The 21958-nt window shown below is 34.4% G+C and overlaps 2 protein-coding genes across 2 annotated transcripts in view; one reads left to right on the top strand and one right to left on the bottom strand.

The window, feature by feature from the left end:
* The window catches only part of LOC150105771 (sister chromatid cohesion protein PDS5 homolog B-like), a 699562-nt gene that overhangs the window by 127021 nt on the left and 550583 nt on the right, over positions 1-21958 (bottom strand). Inside the window, exon 20 of the mRNA XM_090394553.1 lies at positions 19195-19328. Within this exon, the coding sequence (XP_090250679.1) occupies positions 19195-19328 (134 nt within the window). The remainder of the gene's footprint in view (positions 1-19194; positions 19329-21958) is intronic.
* Positions 1730-2397, top strand: LOC150105772 (sorbin and SH3 domain-containing protein 2-like). Its single transcript, XM_090393908.1, is given in 3 exon segments — positions 1730-1733; positions 1884-2311; positions 2314-2397. Coding segments are annotated over 3 exon segments (516 nt in total).

Below are 21958 nucleotides of genomic sequence, written 5' to 3'. Positions count from 1 at the left end.
TCGGAGGAAGGAGATTACCCGATATTAAAAGAAGAAGTTATTGCTGCAGTCAGCTCCTCAAAAATAGGAAAATCACCGGGAAGTGATGGTGTCACAGTGGAACTGATACGCGAAAGAGGTGATATCATCATAGATACCTTGCTAAATTTATTCCAGGACGTATGGAACACAGAGACTTGCTCTTCTGATTGGCAGACTTCATGTAAAAAAGCAGACTATCAGATAAACAAACAGGTTTCCAGAAGTACAATTGACCATATTTTTACAATACACATACTAGGCAAAAAATACCTAGAAGAAAATAACCTGTCACAACTTTGTAGACCTTCAAAAAGCTTTTGACTCAATATGCATGAGGCATTATGGAAAATTTTAGAATGTTATAGTATTGACAACAAATTCATTACGATTATTAAATCTCTTTATTCCTCATCTGATATGAGAATTGAAATTAAAAATTACAGCAGTGAACTGTTCCGGGCAGAACGGGAGGTAAGACAGGGAAGCATCTTGTCCCCTCTTCTTTTCAATTGTTTTCTGGAATATGTCATAGATGACATTGGCGGACTAAGAATAAATAACTTATGTTTTGCTGACGATATCAATCTTCTGGCAGAAAGTGAAGAAGAATTACAAAAGATAACCAGCCGTGTTTTCAGAACATTAAAAAAATATGGATTATACATAAGCCTACAAAAAGCAAAAACAATGATAACCTCAAAATCAGACATTGAATTCTTAAAGATACAAATTGGCAATAAGCAAATTGAGAATGTAAAGAAGTTCACTTATCTAGGAAGCATGTCGAGTCAAGATGGTCGTTCAAAATCCGATATTAAATACCAAATTGCTAAGGCAACCGTGGCCCTACAGAAGTTAAAACCATTGTAGGGAGATAACAGAATAGCAATCTCAACCAGGCTAAGACTAATTGACACCTTGATGAATTCTGTCCTCATGTATGGTTGTGAGGGCTGGACTTTATTGAAGGAAGATGAGAGGAGACTCCTGTCTTTCGAAATGAAAACTTACAGAAGACTTTCGAGAATTCCCTATGCCGCTCACGAAACCAATGAAAATGTCTGAAAACTGATTGATTTAATAGATGGGAGAAAAAGGGAAAATATTCTGACAGTCATCAGAAGAAGAAGACAGATGAAATGGTTCTGACACGTGGAGAGGGCTAATGGCATTCCAAAGCAAGCACTAGAAGGAATCATTCCGGGATCAAGGGTTAGGGGCTGACCTCGATTAAAATGGACTGATAACATCAAAAAATGGACAAATTCCTCCCTTTCTCAACTGATATCAATAACAAGAGACCGATATGACTGGAGGAGGCTAACAAAGAGTATCACCTACTAGCCATGAATGAGTCAATGGTTCATTTAGGACTACGGGAGAAGAAGAACTACAAAATGTAATTTATGTTTCTTCATACAAGCTTCAGTTGAGATGCACATGCAAAGCAAGAGAATATTATAAGCACAAGACCCCATGGAATGATAACTGTAGCAATCTGGCTTATGACAAAAACTTACTTTTCATGTCTGACATTCATTTGATATGAAGAAATGCAACTTTATACTAGTTGTTATTGTTCACAGATACAGAATGAAGTCTAGTGGTATTATGACTGCAGATTAACTTTTTATTATTTATTTATTTATTTTTATGTGGGTGGATTCCGCCAATGAAAGGTTTTGTAAACCTATAGTACATTTGCACCATGAGTGGGTTAAGGAATTTTTTTCTTTGTATTTATTTAAAGAAAGGAGATATAGTAAAGATTATACGTCAGTTAGACAAGAATTGGTATGAAAGGGAAAGTAAAAAAACTTTTAGAATTTTTCCTACCAGTTAAGTTGAGGTTATTACATTAGAAGATACCATTCCAGAATCAAATAAGATAGCAGATGGAATAGCTTGTGCTAAGTATGATTTTGATGCACAGACTTCTGTAGAATTATCCCTACAAAAGGGTAATGAAGTCATTCTACTAAGGAGAGTGGATGCTAACCGGCAAGAAGGAAAGATTGATAATAAGCAAGGTATACTTCCTGTCTCATATGTGGAGGTGCAGAAAGAACCAGGAGAAGGTATGCCAGATTCAAATGCAAATTGGAAAAATGAGGATCAGTCTAATGGATCCACATCACGTCATCAAACCAAGAAACCAGTGCATCATCACACAGATGCTCTCCCTGACACAAAGAAACTACCTAGGTACCAAGCTCTATATCCATATAACCCACAAAATAAGGATGAGTCAGAAGTTGCAGAGGGTGACAATGTTCTAGTAGAAAACAAATATGTGATGATGGATGGTATATTGGAACCTATGTAAGGACAGGGCTATTTGGAACTTTTCCAGGAAATTAGGTGGAAAAACTCTGATAGGAGTCAAAGATAACTGGACCTCCATATGTATAGAATCAACTCCATATGTATAGAATCAACTGAATGAATAATCTAGTACTTAAGATTTAGTTGTATTATCTGTACCATTTTAAAAATTGAGACATGAAATCTTCAAAATGCTATGAAGGGCTGAGTTTAGTAAATCTAGGTCACATTAAAAATCAAAGTTTTCAAGGTATTTTAACTTCCCAGAGCACAAGAAACTATTTTTGCAGTGAGAACAAAACCCATTATTGTCCCCCCCCCCAATGGCAATAAATAGCTATAGCAAAATCACCTAGGACATCAATTAGGTAATGTAATACGAAAGGTTCATTCTCTAAGTTCTCTGGTCTGGTCATTTTTGAAATTGTCAACATATTTATGATTAAATAATGGATTTCTATAATAATAATAATATTATAGAACAGTAATAAAAGTTAGAAAAACCATCCATTCTTAAGAGTTTTTAAACTTGAAAGTGTTGCTGGCCTAGTTGGCTGAGCGGTTAGTGTATCCACTCTTCAGCCAAAAGGCTGCAGGTTCGAATCCTGCCGTGGGCATGGATGTTTGTGATTGTCTGTGAAATACTAGTGGTGGTGGTTGGCAGTAGATGGCGTTGGTGGATTGAGTGATGGAGACAGAGTTGTAGAGTAAGTGCCCCTCCATCGATGAGTCTTTGGACTCCCTGGAGGTGTCACGTAATAAAATAATAAAAAATAATATTTTTTTTTTTGTATTTCTTTTTATTTACTTTTACATAGTATGGGAACACTGCTCTAGAAACCAAACATGGAACTTTTTTCAAGCCACTTCAGGCCTCCAATAAGTGGAGTGGTAGTCTCACACCAGGCGATGAAATTTTCATCTCCTATCTTAATCACTAAAGGGTTATGTAAATTTCTGAAATTATTATTATTATAAGGGCATCTCTACGGAGTCAAAAGAGTCACGTGGGCGACACATACTAACCATTATTCATACAATACCTATCATAACCTCTGCTTAATCATTCACTGTTGGGCAATGCACTACCTCTACAATATCCCTTACAATGTCTTTCCTCCATTCTTCACCATCCTTTTGGGTAAGATATATAGATGACATCTTTACTATTTGGCCACACAGCAAAGACTCTTTACCTTCTTTTTTAAACAGTATCAATTCCTTGCATCATCGTATAAAGTTTACTGTGGAAATAGAAGAAAATAACCAGTTATCTTTTTTAGATGTTCTCCTCATCCGGTCACCTTGAAATATTCTTACAACTACAGTATACAGGAAACCAACGTTCACAGGTCGTTATATTCTTAAAGAATCAGCCCATCATCCATGTCAAAAAACAGAAATTACAAAATGCCTCATTAGAAGAGCCAAAACTAATTGTTTTACTTTTGATTATCTACAGAAAGAACTTTCTACTATCCAACAACACATGAAACTCAATGGCTTTTCTGGAAAAAGTACTCAACATCTCAATTCTTATAATCCTCCACAAAACAACAAAGTTTCAATATGTCGAGTGCCTATTCTTTATATCTCTGGTATTTCAGAACCTATCGCAAGAATTTTAAAGAAATATGATTTAACAGCTACGTATTCTCCTATTAACAAATATTGTCTTCTCATTTTCCTTCTCCTAAAGACAAACTCTCAACTTTATCTCTTCCTGGAGTTTATCAAATTCCGTGCAACTGTGATCTCTCCTATTTTGGACAGACTGGACGGTCTCTTGAAAAAAGAATCCAAGAACATCAATCCTCCATTCTTCACAACAAACCTGAAAAGTCTGGATTGGCTCAACACGGGATTGAAACTGACCACAGCATCTTTTGGTCCAGGACTCGGCTCGTTATATCCCTTGTTAGATCCCGTTATAGGTTTGAACGTTTGTTCAAGGAAAGCGTAGAGGCCTTGCTCCATCGTCCCAACCTAAATCGTAATGACTGTATATTTATATCAAAAATCTGGGAAAGTCTAATCAAGATTACTCATTACATTTTTTTTTTCCCAAATTGTGTCTCTACTTCAAAATATTCCGTTTCATACTTAGTGATATAACATCACGCAGCGTGTTCTATTTTTAACAATCTATTGTTAGTATTCTAGCTTGTATTTTTTTAAAACTGTTCTTGTAATACCACTGAGGATGGTCTGCTATTTTCAGACTGAAATATTTGGTTAATTAAATATCTTTCTTGTGTTTACGTGCATATATCATTCAGTCTTATGTCACAAGTATCCTTAAAACAGCAAATGGTATTTTCAAGAAGAACAGGACAATTTAAATACAATGAAAATAGAAAATAGAATAATTTTACTATTGTTTTCAGTTTATCCTATAAGTAATTTCATATGATTGTATAGAAATGTCTCAAGGTTTTAATTATTCATCACTTTTGAAATGGACTGACTTATGTAAATATATCTGCTAGCATGAGCAGATGTCCAATAAACTGTTAATGACAATTTATCAACTGGTTGAAAAGTATGGTATCATAAAAAAGAAGTTTGTCTTTTCTCTTTCTTTTCTAAAGAGGAAACATGATCCTAGAATACTGACTGATTGATGATGTGCTTTAGAAGAGATTTTAGTTCTTTTGTCATAAAACCATATCTCAAAATATGGTGCAATCAAACTGTATATCTATGAGAAGCAGGATATGAAATCTTTTATTCAAGTACTTCCATAAAGTAATTGACTAAATGAATAAAAGTGAAAGAATCTGTAGTTATTTCTTCTAAATTTTTATATGGCATTTTATGTCAAAGCTAACAGATCAGATATTTTGAAATATCTCATTTATTTATTAATACTAATGTAATTAATAGACACACTGAACAGATTATACATGCACAATTATGTAAGGAAAACTAAAGTAATAAATAACATTTATTACTTTAGTAACAACTAACATTTATTACTTTAGTTTTTCCATGATATCATGAAATGTAAATTTCATGATATCATGTCTTCAAAGTGAATAATCAACAATTATATTGTTACATGAAAACTAGAATTGAAAACAAATGTTACAAAGTGCATTCTTTTTTCAAAAGCATCTCTTTAGTGCAATTGGAAGAACAATAGTGTATTGTACCCATTGATTGGAAAAGGATCGAGTTTGATTCTTATTGAGACAAGAGGAATCTTTATATGAGCTTTTCCAATCAAGGGTGAGTTAGTTGATCTTATATGGAGGTAGCAGGGTTTTCCTTCCAGAAACTTGGTTTTTTTAATCCTGTATACAGGCAACTCAGCCATCGGAACACACACAATTTACAGACAAAAAATACTGTTGTTGATGGGGATGGGTGGCAGATGGCGTTGATGGTAGTGGGAAAATGAAGTATTGATAAGATGTGTGTAGCAGAGTGGAGTAGAGTGCCCTTAAGCAATGAATCCTTAGACTCCTTGGAGGTGTCACATAATAATAATTATAATTTTACAGCTGTGATGAAACTGACAGATACTATCTTCATAATTCTATGCATCCTATCTAAAAATCTTTGAGTTCAAGACCCTTACCCACAGAGTGCATTTGATCTGCTCTTTGGAGGATTCTCTAAGAAGTGAATTATAGTATTAAATATAACATGATCTTCAATGATTATTTTTCTTCTAAAATACAATAAATATGAACAATCACTCTCCTCCTAACAACACTTCATCAGAAAGAGAATATTCATTCCTCACATCAAAGGAATATTGACATGTATATCCAGGATTCTAAAAAAAAGCTTCAATTTCCAAATGACCTACAAGTCTGTGAACAAAATCTCTTTTATCTTCCATTAAAGATATAATTTTTCTCTTAGAATAATCTAGAGAATATCAGATTCCTTTTCCTGCAATCTTCCCTCTTTTGGCTAGATCAGTATGCTGTTGACACATGAAGATCTGAATATATGAATCATATCTATTTTCCTTATCTTGAGTACAGTAGTTTGGTATTACAGAACAGTTTGCAGAAATAGCCACAGTGAAAAAGAGAATTAGAGTACTGGATGGTTTCTGTAGTCAAACTATTGCTGCAAAAATTTATATAGGTTATCATTATTTTTTTTATAAGGTAATGCTTTTTTATAAGGCTAGCACAGAATTATCTGTGCTAACCCAATCAAATACACTACAGCAGCAGTTGGAGTCAAACTTGATAAGCTTTCCCAAACTTTTCTAGTATATAATGCATCAAGTTGGTAATAGACAATGTTGCTATCTCAGATGACTATGTATCTAATTTCTTTTGAAACAAATGATCAAAGGAAATCAACAATGACTCAACATTATCCTTTGAGTCCTTAAATCCATGTGAAAATATTTTAAACATAGTAGTCATATATGGCTTATATAGTAGGCATATTTTAGACATTTTATAATCAGATTTCTCTTTACAAAACAGAAATCTGATTATAAGAAGAAGGCTGTGGACTTATGAACAATACCATCCTAATGATATCAAACAGATATTATTATTAATGAATAACTAACTCTCATTTAGAAGTATTGGTCAAGTGGTAATAAACTATTTAATAACCAACTAGTTTCGCCGGCTATTGCTGTCGGCATCTTCAGGGTACAAATAAGGTAGGCAAGGTAAATTACAAGCTAGATGTTAACTGACAATTCTAATTTAATCAAATTTGATTGAATTAGAATTAAATTAGTATCATATATTAAATAAAAATTAGTAAATTACAAGCTAGATGTTAGCTGACAATTCTAATTCAATCAAATTTGATTGAATTAGAATTAAATTAGTATCATATATTAAATAAAAATTAGTAAATTACAAGCTAGATGTTAGCTGACAATTCTAATTCAATCAAATTTGATTGAATTAGAATTGTCAATTAACATCTAGCTTGTAATTTGCCTTGCCTACCTTATTTGTACCCTGAAGATGCCGACAGCAATAGCCAGCGAAACTAGTTGGTTATTAAATAGTTTATTACCACTTGACCAATACTTCTAAATAAGAATTAGTTATTCATTAATCTCTGTGGTCAAGAATTATCATCATCATGCGTATCAAGGATTTAGGCTTAGCATGGCCTGTTCTGGCCTTAGAAGTCATCGTTGAATCGTTTAAGAGGACATCCTGGTTTTCTTTTTCCTAATGACTTGTACTTTAAGGCTTGTTTTGGTAATCTTTCTGTTTTCATTCTTTGAATGTGTACCATCCATTTATATTTATATTTTTTAATTATAACAATTTCAGATATTATTATTATTAAGATCTGATCTTCATGGAGTCAGAGACTCACTGTTGGAGGTACAACCAATTGCACATAAATCTCATCCAATAGTGCCTTAAAGGCAATGCATTCCACTCATTAACCACTCTCCATGCAAAGAACCTTCTCCTCACTTCTTTGCTCACACAGTTCTTATGGTGAGTTCCTTTAATGTATGGGATGGTGACTATTTTGTTGTAGTTCACTGTGGTGGATAGTGGGAGGGGTTTCTTGGCAGCATTTAGTATTTGGTCTATCTTATGGGGATTATAGCTATTGGCTAAGAAGGTGTGGCCAACATCCTAATCCAGTCTAATCCTCCCAAAAATAATATCCCACATAAGGAAATCATTGCGCTAAAAGAGCTACATAATAATAATCAGATTACCATAACAAAAACAGACAAAGGGAAAGCAACTGTAGTGATGGATGCAACAGAATATGAAAACAAAATGCACACAGTTCTACAAAACTAGTCAACATACAAAATTATAGATCGCAATCCCACAAACACACAAAAGAATAAGGTGCATAAATTAATGAAAAAAGTCACTTCCTGGCCTAAAGAAACAGTAAACAAACACTCAAGCGCTTCCACGTTAAAACACCCAGGATATATGAAGCACCAAAAATTCACAAACAAGGTACACCCTTACGCTATTGTGGATAGCATAAATAGTCCCACATACAAACAAGCTAGACATTTAGCTAAGCTACTAGCCACTCTCACAAACAATTCTTCCTCCTTTGTCAAAAATTCTGCCCACCTAAAAAGTATTTTAGAACACCATACCTTAAAAAGTTCAGACATAATGGTGAGTTTTGATAACTCCTCACTATTCACAAATGTACCACTAATTGAAACCTTGATCTGCTAAAGTCATACTTCCACCCCCTGATATATTTGAACTATTTAAATTCACAATACATGCAGGATATTTACGGAAAGGGAAAATACACAAACAATTAGATGGGACAGCTATGGGATCCCCCCCCCCCAGCCAACTTATACATAGAATACCTGGAAAAACTAGCTATCAATACAGCCACTCTCAAACTAACACTTTGTTGATGACGTGCTTGCTATTTGGCCACATGGCCCAGGCACATTGGATACATTCTTAGTGCATTTAAATAGTCAAGACCCAAAAATCCACTTTACAATGGAACTGGAAGCTAATAACTGTCTGCCTTTCCTGGATATACTAATCGCATTCTTTCCAGATGGTTCCTTATCATTCTCAGTTTTTAGAACACCCACACAAACAATCGCTCCATCATCCTTCTCAACAGTATGGTATCTTAAAAATGCTAACCCACAAAGGGAGAGCAATCTGTTCCAATGTCAATGTTCTTGCTGCTGAACTGGCTCACTTACACCACACCTTTTTAGCCAATGGCTATAATCTCCATAAGATAGACCAAATAATACCACAGAGAACTACAACGAAACAGTCACCATCCCAAATTAAAGGCACATCTGAAAAGATATCTAGAGTTCTCAATAAACATCAGCTACGCACTATATTCAGACCATGTGTTAAATTAGCAACTCTCATCTGTTCACACAAGGACAGCATCTCTCCTTTACCACATCTAGGAGTCTACAAAGTACCCTGCTCATGATCAAGCTTACTACAGTCACACAGGAAGAACTGCAGACATCTGCATCAGTGAACATAAAAGATACATCTGACTCTATTGCTATGGCAAGTTGGGCCTAGCAGACCGTGCTTTGGATACACACAAGATCAGCTGGAGGAAAACAAAAGTACTGACTGCACACAGAAACTTTTACAAGTCAGAGAGATTGTTCTTAGAAGCAACAGAAGCCTTGAAACATACTGCGAATCTTAACAAATAAATTGTTAAGTATAAATTTGCAAATTAACAAAAATTTATAAATTAACAAATAAATTGTTTAAGTATAAAAAAGGCTGTATAAATTTGCCTAAGATTTAGGAGACAGTCATCTTAAGACATAACTAGTAACTGCTTTCTCTCTGTTTTTTTTTTTTTTTTTTCACATAGAGGGTGCCTAATTTGGACTTGAATCTTTGTGTGGTTGCTACAATTTTTCAAACTAGTCCCATTATTACACCATGTTGTAGTCTTGCATACTATGACAAACTGTGTTTTGTGCTCTGAAGATGCTTATAACACCAGTGAAATATCAGCAATAAGTCAATATATAATTATTTACATATCTTTCTGTGTTCTGATATATTACTGTCAAAATTAGTCAACATGTATGACAAACACATAAGCCTTTCTACACATTTGGTTGAGAGATGTTTCTAGTCTTCTAATCTAAACATGTGTACTGAACCTGTCACCAAAATAATCCTCAATGGAAACATTTATTCCACATTCCACTCTACATTCATAGAGTGGAATTTGGTTTTCCAAAAGGTGCACCAAGTACATGAGCATACTGGAACTAGTTCTTATCCAAAACCTTTTCTTTTACTGGTTATGTACCAAAGCATAGTATACCCAAAACAGATTTTACAGTTGCCTTCTATTCTCTTGTCAAGGCAATTGGCCATAACTTCTGTCTGACACTGCTACATCCACCACTGTTATACTTGGATGGTTCTATTTCTATCACCCACAGAAAAAGCGAGCATTAACCATGGCAAATGTCATCTCCACCACCCAACATTACAAATCACTCACACACACAATGTCACTTTGACCTTTCACCAAAAAGATATCAGAAGAATTTTGTCTAAATTATATACAAAACATCTCCTGGTCCTGATGGCATTTCTCAAGTCATCCTAAAGGTGTGTACTACAGAGTAACTCCCATTGTGTTGTCTTTAAATATATTCCATTGGTATCTATCCTGAAATTAGGCTATGTGCAACTGATTCCTAAGATGACAAATCCTTCCTATCAAGCTACTGAGTAATTTCTCTCATCTCAGTTCTTATTAAAGTAACAGAGAGAATCATCAACACCATCGTCAGTTATCTTTAGCCAAATACAATGGGAAAATCTGGCAATTCTCTGGTGGTTGCTCTCCATATCTATAAAATGACTGGGTCTAGTATAAGAGTTTATTAAGTAAGCTCCCAACATTTGGCTTGTCCCATGACTTCTGCAACTGAATTGCCAACTTTTAGACTGCACCTATATGTGGTAGTGGAGGGTTTCTTCATCTTCTAACTATGCAACTAATTCTGGGATTACACAGGACTCTGTTCTCTCACCCATTATCTTCCTTCTATATATATATATATATATATATATATCAATTACCTACTCCAGTAACAAGCAAAATCCTGTTCTGTCTTATCACCCACACACAAAAAAAAAAAAAAAAAAAAAGATTTTCTTACAGTCTTACTCTTAATGATACCCATATCTTTAGCGAAGATGAAACCTCCTCTTTTCCTGGAATTACTGTATCATCAAACCTCTCTCTCTCTCTCTCTGACAAATATATTAGAAGCAAAAACTTACTTTACTACTACTTTAACCCTGTACATATTACAAATGTTCCCACCAATCACTGAATACTGCACTTGCATCTGGGATGCAAGAGCAGTATTCTAAGTCCTAAGAGCTTCCTAAAAATACCTGATTCAAAACAGAAGATAGCAATTAGATTGCTAGAGATTAGCAATGAGGCAATTTACTCCACCCACTCTCATACACAGGTTTTCAGTTTCTGCTGCTTACATCTTCTACAAATATTTCTATGGCTAATGTTCATCTGACCAGGCATCAATAATTCCACCTCCTGATAAATGTTGATAAATGGAGAGATAAAGAAGTTATTATTCCCCCTTTATAAATCGTTGATACTTCTGCATTTGGATTACCGTGCTCAGGTCTGGTCACCTGGATTCCTTGGAGATGAGGTGGCTGTGGAGAGGGTTCAAAGAGTGACTAAGTTGGTGAGTGATGTAAAAAATGCTATGCCTACATTGATAGATTGAGAGCTTGTGGATTGAAGAGGTTGGTTGATAGGCGGAGAAGAGGAGGATATGATAGAAACACTTAAATTACTGAAAGGTTTTTATAGGATTGATGCAAGGGGAAATGTTTCAGCTGTGTGATAGTGATGGAAGAACAAGAAGTCATCCCCGGAAATTAAAGAAGAGTGTGGTTAACAAGGGTGTGAGAACAAGGTTTTTTTGCCTGGAGGGTGGTGAATGAATGGAATTCATTGCCTGACTTAGTTGTGAGTTCTTCGTCTGTAAATGAATACAAGAAGAGATATGGCAGATATTGTTTTGCTAGTTTGGGCCTCCCACAATGAGTCTACTGACTCCATGGAGATATCCGTAATAATAATAATAAATCCATTGAAATGCAGCAAACTACTCAATAACACACTTTCACAATAAAACCAACCATTCTCTTATTCATCCATTCTATTGCTGTCTTCTCCTATCTTATGTGTTTTTCAAGGAATACATCCACAGCTTTTCAAATTAAATGCAAACAAGTTACTTCTGGCCAATCCACAGTACTACTAATGTACTAGAGGTTGGACAACCTCTCATTTTTGAGATTATCATAAATAAAAATAACATTTTAAAAAATATATCCTGAGATGTTTAGGATGAATGTACAAACCATACAGACATAATGAACCTAGTCAATGCTGTTCACATGCACATATATCTAAGACAAAATGTTAATGGATAGAAAAAAGCATCAAAATATTATATTTTTTTATAATATTATGGCAAACTTGGTGTGCAGCAGAGTGGAACTTCTTAGCATGAATTTACTCATCTGGTTGTGATTTTGTCACTCAAAAAACTGAAAAAAATTTAGAAAAGTGGGAAAAATGGAAAAAATTCAGGATGCATCATCATCATCATATGTATCAAGGATTTAGGCCTAGTATGGCCTGTTCCGGCCTTAGAAGTTATCGTTGAATCGTTTAAGAGGACGGCCTGGTTTTCTTTTTCCTAATGGCTTGTACTTTAAGGATCATCTTAAAGTACAAGTACATTCTTAAAGTACATTCTTAAAGATAGGAATCACAATTGCTTTTTTCCATTCTATTGGGGGGGATACCAGTTGATTAAATTTTATTTAAAAATAATAGGAGTCTTCCTTTGAATCTTGTTCCTGTGTATTTATATAGTTCTGAACCTGGCTTATCTTCTCCAGGTGATTTTCCGTTTCTTGTTTTTTTCAAGCTGATTTCTAATTCTTCTTCAGTTATTTCCTTTTCATTTTCGTTAATTGTTTGCCAGTTGTCTTTTTTAAAATATTTGTCTGTCCACAGTTCTGTGTAGTAATTTAGAAATTCTTCTAATTTCAATTCAGTGTTTAATTTTATGTTTTCTTTGGTATCTGCATTTAGGTGTTTCAAAATCTTATATACATTGGGTCTTATTTTATATAAATCATGTTCTAAATTAGAAACAAATTTATTCCATGATTCTCTATGTCTTTTTCTGACTTCTCTTTTAGCTATGGCTCTTATTCTTTTATATTCTATTTCATCTTCTAATCTTTTACTGCTTAACCATTTGTGATAGGCTTCTTGTTTCTTTTTGATTATTTCTTTGATTGTATCATCCCAGATCTTCAGTTTGTTTCTTTTATTGAATTTTTGGTCTTTCCTAAGCTTTCATTTGCTGCTGCATTTAGTATCGTTTTTATATTAAGCCATTCTATTTCTATTTCTTCATTTTGTTTTATTTTATCTAGATACTGGTTAATTCTTTGTTCATATAGCCATTGTACATTTGTGTCATTCAATAGTCTAGTTTTATAAACAAATGTTTCAATTTTTCTTTCTGTTCTTGTTACTTGTAGCCATTTAGGTGGTAATCTTAATTTTATTTTAACAAGGAAGTGGTCACTGCTTATTTCATATCCTCTGTGAACTCTAACATCTAGTGAAAATTTTGATGTATTTTCATTTAATATGAAGTAATCTAATACTGATTTCCATTCTCTTGCAGCCCAAGTATATTTATGTATGTCTTTATGTTTATAGAAGGAATTCATTATTTTTAGGTTATTATAAACTACAAAGTCAATCAATTTTTTACCATTTCTGTTTAGAGTGTGTTCTCCATGTATTCCTATATTATTATTAATTTTCGTGTTTCCAATTCTTGCATTTAAGTCTCCTGCTAAAATTATGTAATCATTTTTTTTATTTAATTATATATGTTTTGTAGCTGATTATAAAAATCAATATTATCCTGTTCTCTTCCTTCTTCTGGGGCATATAAACCAATTATTGTTAAATAGCCTCTATCTATTTTTATTCTAGCTTCTATTATTCTTTCATTCCATAATTTATAATGTTTTAACTGTTTTGAAAGGGAGTTATGAATCCAAATCATGACTCCTGCTTGTGCTCTTTGGTCTCTGTCGACTCCACTGTATATCACATTAAAATTTTCAGTTCTCATAGTTCCTTTTAATTTCTTTTTTGTTTCAGTGATTACTGCTATTTTAAAATTTCTTTCATTTAATAACTGGTCTAATTCTATTTCTTTATATGCTATTCCTCTTACATTCCAGTTTGCTATGTGTATTATATTTTGTCGTTTCCATTTTCGTTTTCCCTTTTCCATTCCAGGGTCGTTTCCCATAGATTCAATCCGATTATCTTTTTCTGTCAGCTTAGAGCCTTACTGTATGGTGTTCATATAAGTATACAGTAACTTACGATGCTAGCTAAAACCTTAATTCTAGAGAGGCAAAATATTTATAAATATTTTATACCTCCACTGAGTCAATATTCATTGCTGGATGTCTAAATTAACCAGCAAACATTGCCATTCAAGTATCACCATTTTCTATAATCATTCTTCCTGCTTGTATAACTAACTTACAGCCTTTAAATATAAGATAAAAGCATTTCGTAGGGTCCTTATCTTTTAGTTCTCATGAATCAGGTCACTGACTCTTATTTTATACCACATCGATAATAACTTCATTTTCACTGCTTTCCCTCATAATTTATATGGCATGTTTCTACTTATATTATTCAAATATTCAACCTTCTACTTATTCAAATCCTGCAAGAGGATTTGAATAAGCTAGAGAGATAGGCAAATGAATGGGGGTATCAGTTTAATGCAGCAAAATGTAAGGTCTTGAGGTTTGGGAAACATTGATGGGATGCTGCATACTCTATGGGAGGAGATATACTGGAGGAAGTAGGAGAAACAAGAGATCTGGGGTCGATGATTAATAGAAACCTGAAATTTAGGGGACATATTGCAAAGGTGGTGAAGGTAACACAGAGGATTGCTGCAATTATGAGAAGGACACTGACCTGCAGAGATAAAAGGGCTATCATTCCATTGTATAAGTCTCTGATCAGACCACACTTAGACTATTGTTCTCAGATTTGGTCCCCAGGATTTGAAGGGGATAAATTAACTGTGGAAAGAGTACAGAGACGGATGACAAAGATGGTTTCAGGACTGTACAATTTTGGTTATGAGGATCGGCTGAGGGAATGTGGACTGCAGAGTTTGGTGGATAGAAGAAGGAGAGGTGATATGATTGAGACTTTTAAACTGTTGAAAGGTGGTTACAGGGTTGACACTGGGGAGTTCTTTCACTTGGTTGAACAGTGGGAAGGAGTGATGACAAGAGGCCATCCCTGGAAGTTACGAAAGGAAACTGTGAGCAAGAGAGTGAGGAGTGGTTTCATTGCATGGAGGGTGGTTGAATCATGGAATGCATTGCTTGATGGAGTGGTGAGAGCGAGAATAGTCAATGAGTTTAAGAAGTGGTATGATAGACTGTGTTTCTTAGGGGGGGGGGGACCTCCCCTCGATGAGTCTTGACAGACTTTATGTTCTTAGGAAGGACCTCTCACGATGAGTCTTTTGACTCCATGGAGGTCTGAATAATAATAATAATAATATTATTATTATATCTCTTTTCCCTGCAGATCATCAGTCCGATGTTATCAGTGTAAGAGAACTATGGAAATTTCATAATTTCCTACCTTACAGTACAATCTGTATTAATTATTGACAAAAATTTGCCCTGCTTGTCTATCTCACAGGCCAGTATTGTACTAGACTTAATGTCCTATTATGAAGTGACTTGGCATTTTATAAACCTGATTTATACTATGATAAAGCAGTTATACTTATTTAAATATGCCAATAAACTATGTATTCTCCCCCCCCCCCTCAACCTCACTGGTTGGTATGTTTTGCAGGGGAGTGAGCAACTGAGTTTTCGGGGAAAAAAAATCTTGGCTATTCTGTATGGGACCAACTAATGCAGTTTAGTGAAAACATCATAAATGGGATTTGAACTCGGGTCTTTCCAGACAAAGTACATGCTCATTCTTTCAACTGTTTAATGGAAGGTATTTAAGTTATAATTTATTTCAGTTAACATACATCTTAATGGTAAAGTCCATGATAATTACTCAAAAGATGAAAAACTTATAGGTTTGATGGTTAGGTTAGACAAGAGCTATAGGAACTTCTCTAGGACTTTATTTATTTTTTTCCAGTCAGGTATCAAGTTAATTAATCGTTAACATATAAGTGAGGTTTTTTCCCCCCCTCACAAAAGAAATTCAGGTTTTCACTAACCTACTATAGAATTCATATGTTATTACTCAAAAGTACTTTGGATTAGAAACACAAGATACCAGAAGCTGTGTGTCATACTGTTGTCAATTATTATTATTATTATTCAGGCCTCCATGGAGTCAAAAGACTCATCGTGGGAAGTCCTTCCTAAGAAACAAAGTCTATCAAGACTCATCGAGGGAGGTCCCCCTCGATGAGTCTATCAAGAATTCTATCAGGAATACTATAGAATTCATATGTTATTACTCAAAAGTACTTTGGATTAGAAACACAAGATACCAGAAGCTGTGTGTCATACTGTTGTCAATTATTATTATTATTATTCAGGCCTCCATGGAGTCAAAAGACTCATCGTGGGAAGTCCTTCCTAAGAAACAAAGTCTATCAAGACTCATCGAGGGAGGTCTCCCCCCCCCCCCCAAGAAACACAAAGTTTATCATGCCACTCCTTAAACTCATTGTTGACCGTTCTCGCTCTCACCACTCCATCAGGCAATGCATTCCATAGTTCAACCACCCTCCATGGTTGAACTATTTTTTGTAACTTCCAGAGATGGTCTCTTGCCAGCAGAAATGAACTAAACTCTTCATGATGACAAATGTTAGCCAACCAATTGCCTACCAATTTTCAAAAAAGTGAGGAGCTATAAGTTTTATTTAGGAATTTGGGAATTCCTAAATAAAACTCTTATAGGAATTTGGGAATTCCTAAATATGGGAATAAAAAGAAGATTTATTTCAAGTATTTTATAAATATTTTGTGATACTTCAAAATGTAAGTAAATTACTACAATAAAATCCCCATTTTACAAACCCATAATACTACTTATAGGGTAGTATTATGGGTTATATACACCCTGTGTCATGAAGACATTGTGATAACTGTGAGGTGCGAATCCTACTGTGGGCATGGATGTTTGTGATTGTCTGTGGAAATAGTGGTGGTGGTTGGTGTTAGATGGTGCTGGTGTAGATGATGAAAGTGGTTGGTGCTGGTGTAGATGATGAAGGTAGTTGAGGTTAGTGGAGTGGTAGAGATGGAGAGTTGTAGAGCAGGTGCTCTCTCGATGAGTCTTTGGACTTCCTGGAGGTGTTATGTAATAATAATAATAATAAATATTTTAACTATTCCACAGCAATCATGAATTCATGATTTCACACAACAAAATGTCATCTGCACTTTTACATCATTTTCATTAATACTGATTGAAGCAAAAGGCTAAAAAATTTCTCCTTTGCAATGTAACTAACATCCATTTCCAATGTGCAGGTCACTTGAAGTAAATTTACAAACTTGAACTTCCACTTAATATGATTCAATATAAAACATTGTTGACTACTTTGTGAAGATCTACAAATTGTCATAAAGAGTTAGCTTAATGCCAAGCTGCAAACACATTGAATGCTTATGCTTTTGGAGCTTGGTACTTGAGAGAGAAAAAAAAAAAAAAAAAAAAAAAAACCTATTACTGCAGCTTCACATAAAACTGTTTTATACAGAAATTTATAAAATATCACACCTCCCAGATATCTGACATAACTTTGTTTTTATATAATTTCAGCTTGTGTCTTTCTTGAGTGCGTGTGCACACATGCACTTAGATCATGCTTGAGTGAGCAAAAATGTTCTCATGTACATAAATTTGTTTAATAATTAAATTACTAGTATCATTTTTGAATATCAGTTTTCTACTGGAAAACTTCATAATATGCTCATAACTCTGATAAGTAGAGGAGTCCTTAAGAAGATGAATCATTTTTCTGTTATAATCCATTTGGTACATAATAACAGTTGTATTTATTATTATTATTATTATTCAGGCCTCCATGGAGCCAAAAGACTCATCGTGGGAGGTCCTTTCTAAGAAACAGAAGCCTATCAAGACTCATCGAGGGAGGTCCCTCCTAGGAAACACAAAGTCTATCATACCACTCCTTAAAAGCATTGACCGTTCTCGCTCTCACCACTCTATCCCATATAACTTATAAGTGCTGATACTTCTTTAAGTGAAATGTTATTTTTGGTAGGTTTGGATTTTGTTGTAACACAGGTCACATTAAGATGAATATAATTAGCTAGTGTAAAAGAGATCATAGATGCTACATTCTATGCTAGTCATGATTTTCAGAATGATGCTGAAATTATGCCCTCAACTGAGAATATGACAATATCTTCTGAGAATATGTATGGGAAAAGATGTTATGGAGGAAGTAGAAGACAGCATCTTATCACAGATGAGTCAGTGATAAGATACAGCATCAAAACCTATTAAGTAAACTGGAGCAAAGGGAGCGGTGGGATGGGACACAAAGCTTGTGATAGGGATGACAGGATAGATTAAACAAGCAGGCAAGCACACATACGAGAACAGTATCTGAAGGAACAAAATCAAGGAGAAAGCAAGTGAAAATGAATTTTATCACTAAGTGTGGGATACTACTCCACTTAATGGAGGCCTGAAGTGGCTCAAAAAAGGTTCCATGTGTGTTCTTCAGAGCAGGATATCTGGATTATGTAAAAAATAAAAGTGGTGAAAGAGGTGGATTATCAGAGATTGTTATGAGTGCACTGTCATTCATGTTATGAGTTTTCTTATACTCATTCACAAGTTAGTGAATGAGTATAAGAAAAGATATAGATATTATATGCATAATGATTATATACACATATCAATCATGATGAGTCCTCACACTACATTGGAGATACTTGGATAATAATAGATTATTTCTATTTGGTTGCAGACTAATTTTAGTATTTAAAATTTTTGTTTGACATTAAACAAAACAAAAGGAAAAAAATGTCAGTTTTCCTATAGCCTGAGGAATACAGCATTTTTTCCCATGATTATTTATATTATTAAGTTCTATAAGTAGAAAAAAATTAATTTTTAATAACTAAGAGAAAAAAAGCTTCAAATCACTTCCCAACTCAAGTGATTAGTGTCAGTGCAAATGTAATAAATTGCAATTGCTATGTGAAAAATGTTACTACGTACGCTACATGTTGTTGTTCCATGAGGTCTCCTTCATTAAGTATAACAGTACTTAATAGATGAAAAGTTGAAGAGGCTACCTGTTTTTCACTTTTCATTCCTAATAACCAACGTGTTATAAGCTTCATACCTTCAATCTAAAAACAAAATATATTATGATTAAACATTTTTCTTGTTACTACAAAAAAGAAGTCATAAAAATTTATTTTTAATTATTAATAGATATGAAGGCATAAAAAATTGGGGAAAAATAAGAAAGTAAGTTTTGGGATACGGGGGGGGGCTGTTTGAAAAGGTTGGTAAATTTCTAATCGACGGCGACACAATTTATTCATTCATACCAGTGTCGGCAAGTATCATCTTTTTCATGACCCCTGGAAAAATTTTAGCCATGTGCAACATGTAATTCTCATTTGGCAAACATTTAAAATGACCGTGTTCACATTTTTCATAAAAATGGAGAAATATGAGTTTCGTGCAGTAATAAAACACTTTTTTTTGAAGAAGTGGATGGCCGTGCAGATCAAAGCTGAGATAGATGCAGTTCATGGGAACTCTGCATCAGTATTAAAGACTATTTATTTTTGGATAAATGAATTTAAATGTACTTAGGACTACATTTAACAGTGGCATATTTAGGTATAGGCTGTATAGGCCCGGGTCTAGAGCGGCAAATTTTGAGGGGCGGCGGAAATTTCCGGGCTCTCATTTTTGTAATTATATTTATATTACGAATTTATGATATAAATAGGTTATACATGTAAATCAACATGTTCATTAAATATGGGGACAGCGGCACTTTCTGCAGACCAAAGGGCGGGAAATACCTAAATACGCTACTGGTCATAAGTCAGCCAAAGATGAAGCACGATCTGGATGTCCAACTGAGGTCAGTATGAAGGAAATGATTGACAAAATCCATGGTATCGTTATGGAAGACTGCTGAGTGCAAGTGCGTGAGATTGCCGAGAATGTAGGCATCAACTGAACGGGTATATAATATCCTGCACAAAAAATTGCACATGAAAAAGCTGTGTGCACGATGGGGCCTGCGATTGTTGCTGTCGATAAAAAGCGCATGTGAAAAGACATTTCGACGCAGTGTTTGGTGATGTTTAATCATAATTCGCAGGATTTTTTGCATCAATTTGTGACTGTAGACGAAACTTGGATCCACCACTACACACCTGAGTGCAAGCAGCAGTCAAAACAGTGGACAATGCCTGGTGAAAAGCACCAAAAATAGCGAAGACCATTTTGTTAGCTGGGAAGGTGATGGCCACTGTTTTTTTTGAGATTCCCAAGGAATTATCATGACTATTTGGAAAAGGGGGGAAGACAATAATAGGAGTCTATTATGTCTCATTGTTGGATTGTTTAAAAGAAGAACTAAAGAAAAACTGCTCTTTCATCAAGACAATGAACTGTCCACACATCGGTTGTCGCAATGGCAAAATTGCACGAAATGAGATTCAAATTGGTTCCACATCCACCGTATTCTCTGGACTTGGCCTTGTATGACTTTTTCCTGTTCCCAAACTTAAAAATTTGGCTCGGTGGGAAAAAATTTCTTCGAAACAAGGATGTCATGAAGGCTGTCAATAGCTATTTTGTACACTTTGACAAATCCTACTTTTTAGATGGGATGAAAATATTGGAAACTCGCTGGACCAAATGTGTAGACCTCGATGGAGACTATGTTGAGAAATAAAGGTGATTTTTTCCAAAAAAAATGTGTTTAACTTATTTTTTTATGAAACTTTTCAAACAACCCTCATAGCTAAATGGTACACAACAGGTTGCATTTATTGTTAGCAAGAAATCTGATAACATATTTACTTATCAAATAGAAACAAATTACAAGTTCAAATCTTTTTTTTTTTTTTTTTTGTATTTTATTTTATTTTTTATTTTTTGCTGTCACCTCAAATCAAACACGATTTCTTGGGCTAATTTTCTTAAAATCAGAGAAAACAAACTATGATTATATTTGATTAAGTGATTATAATTGATTTCTTAAATCTCTTTCTTCCTAAACTTGCTGCTTTAACTGTTTCAAAAAATTCAAAAAGAACTATTATATTCATTCACATGGATAAATATTTTCATCTGAACATGGATGAAGACATATCATTGAAATTTAGTATTTGGAATCCCAAAAATTTGTTCAGCCACTCAGTTTTCATTTCAGTCAGATCAATGAGTCACTAAAACAATTCCACTGAGTCTCTGTGGTCAAATGGAATTTAATAATATCTAGTGTTATTATACTAGTATCCCCATGGAAGTAGAAAATTCATTATGTAAGATCCACAGTAATCTTTCTACATACACAATACCTATGACACTTCCTCCTTTAAATCATTCAATGTCAGGGCACATACAACTAATTCTGGCATTAGTTGTATGTGACTCACTCATCACTCTCCAAGCCTCTAGTCTGCACATCCTCACTAACCGAAATCTTGCACAACTTCCAGGGATGACCTCTAGTTTTCTCTATTTGTTGTGTATTGAAAAATTTCTTTCGGGTCAATCTTAGAACTCCTTTAATAATATATAAGTTTCTATCATGTCCTCTCTTTTCTACCTTTCAACTAAACTTTGTAACCCACACACCTTCAACCTATTCCTCATAGGGAGGATTCCATAAACTGTCACCATCTTGGCAACTCACATCTCTGAATCCTGTCTATCTCCTGATCAAGAAATCTAGATGACTAAATCTGTGCACAGTAGTCAGGAAGAAGCCGAATCATAGCCTTAT

The sequence above is a fragment of the Typopeltis vanoorti genome, chromosome 6 (assembly GCF_054136105.1).
Source record: "Typopeltis vanoorti isolate ZY-2024b chromosome 6, IOZ_Tvanoo_1.0, whole genome shotgun sequence".
Taxonomy (NCBI): Eukaryota; Metazoa; Arthropoda; class Arachnida; order Uropygi; family Thelyphonidae; genus Typopeltis; species Typopeltis vanoorti.
This window is presented reverse-complemented; position numbering and strand designations above follow the sequence as displayed.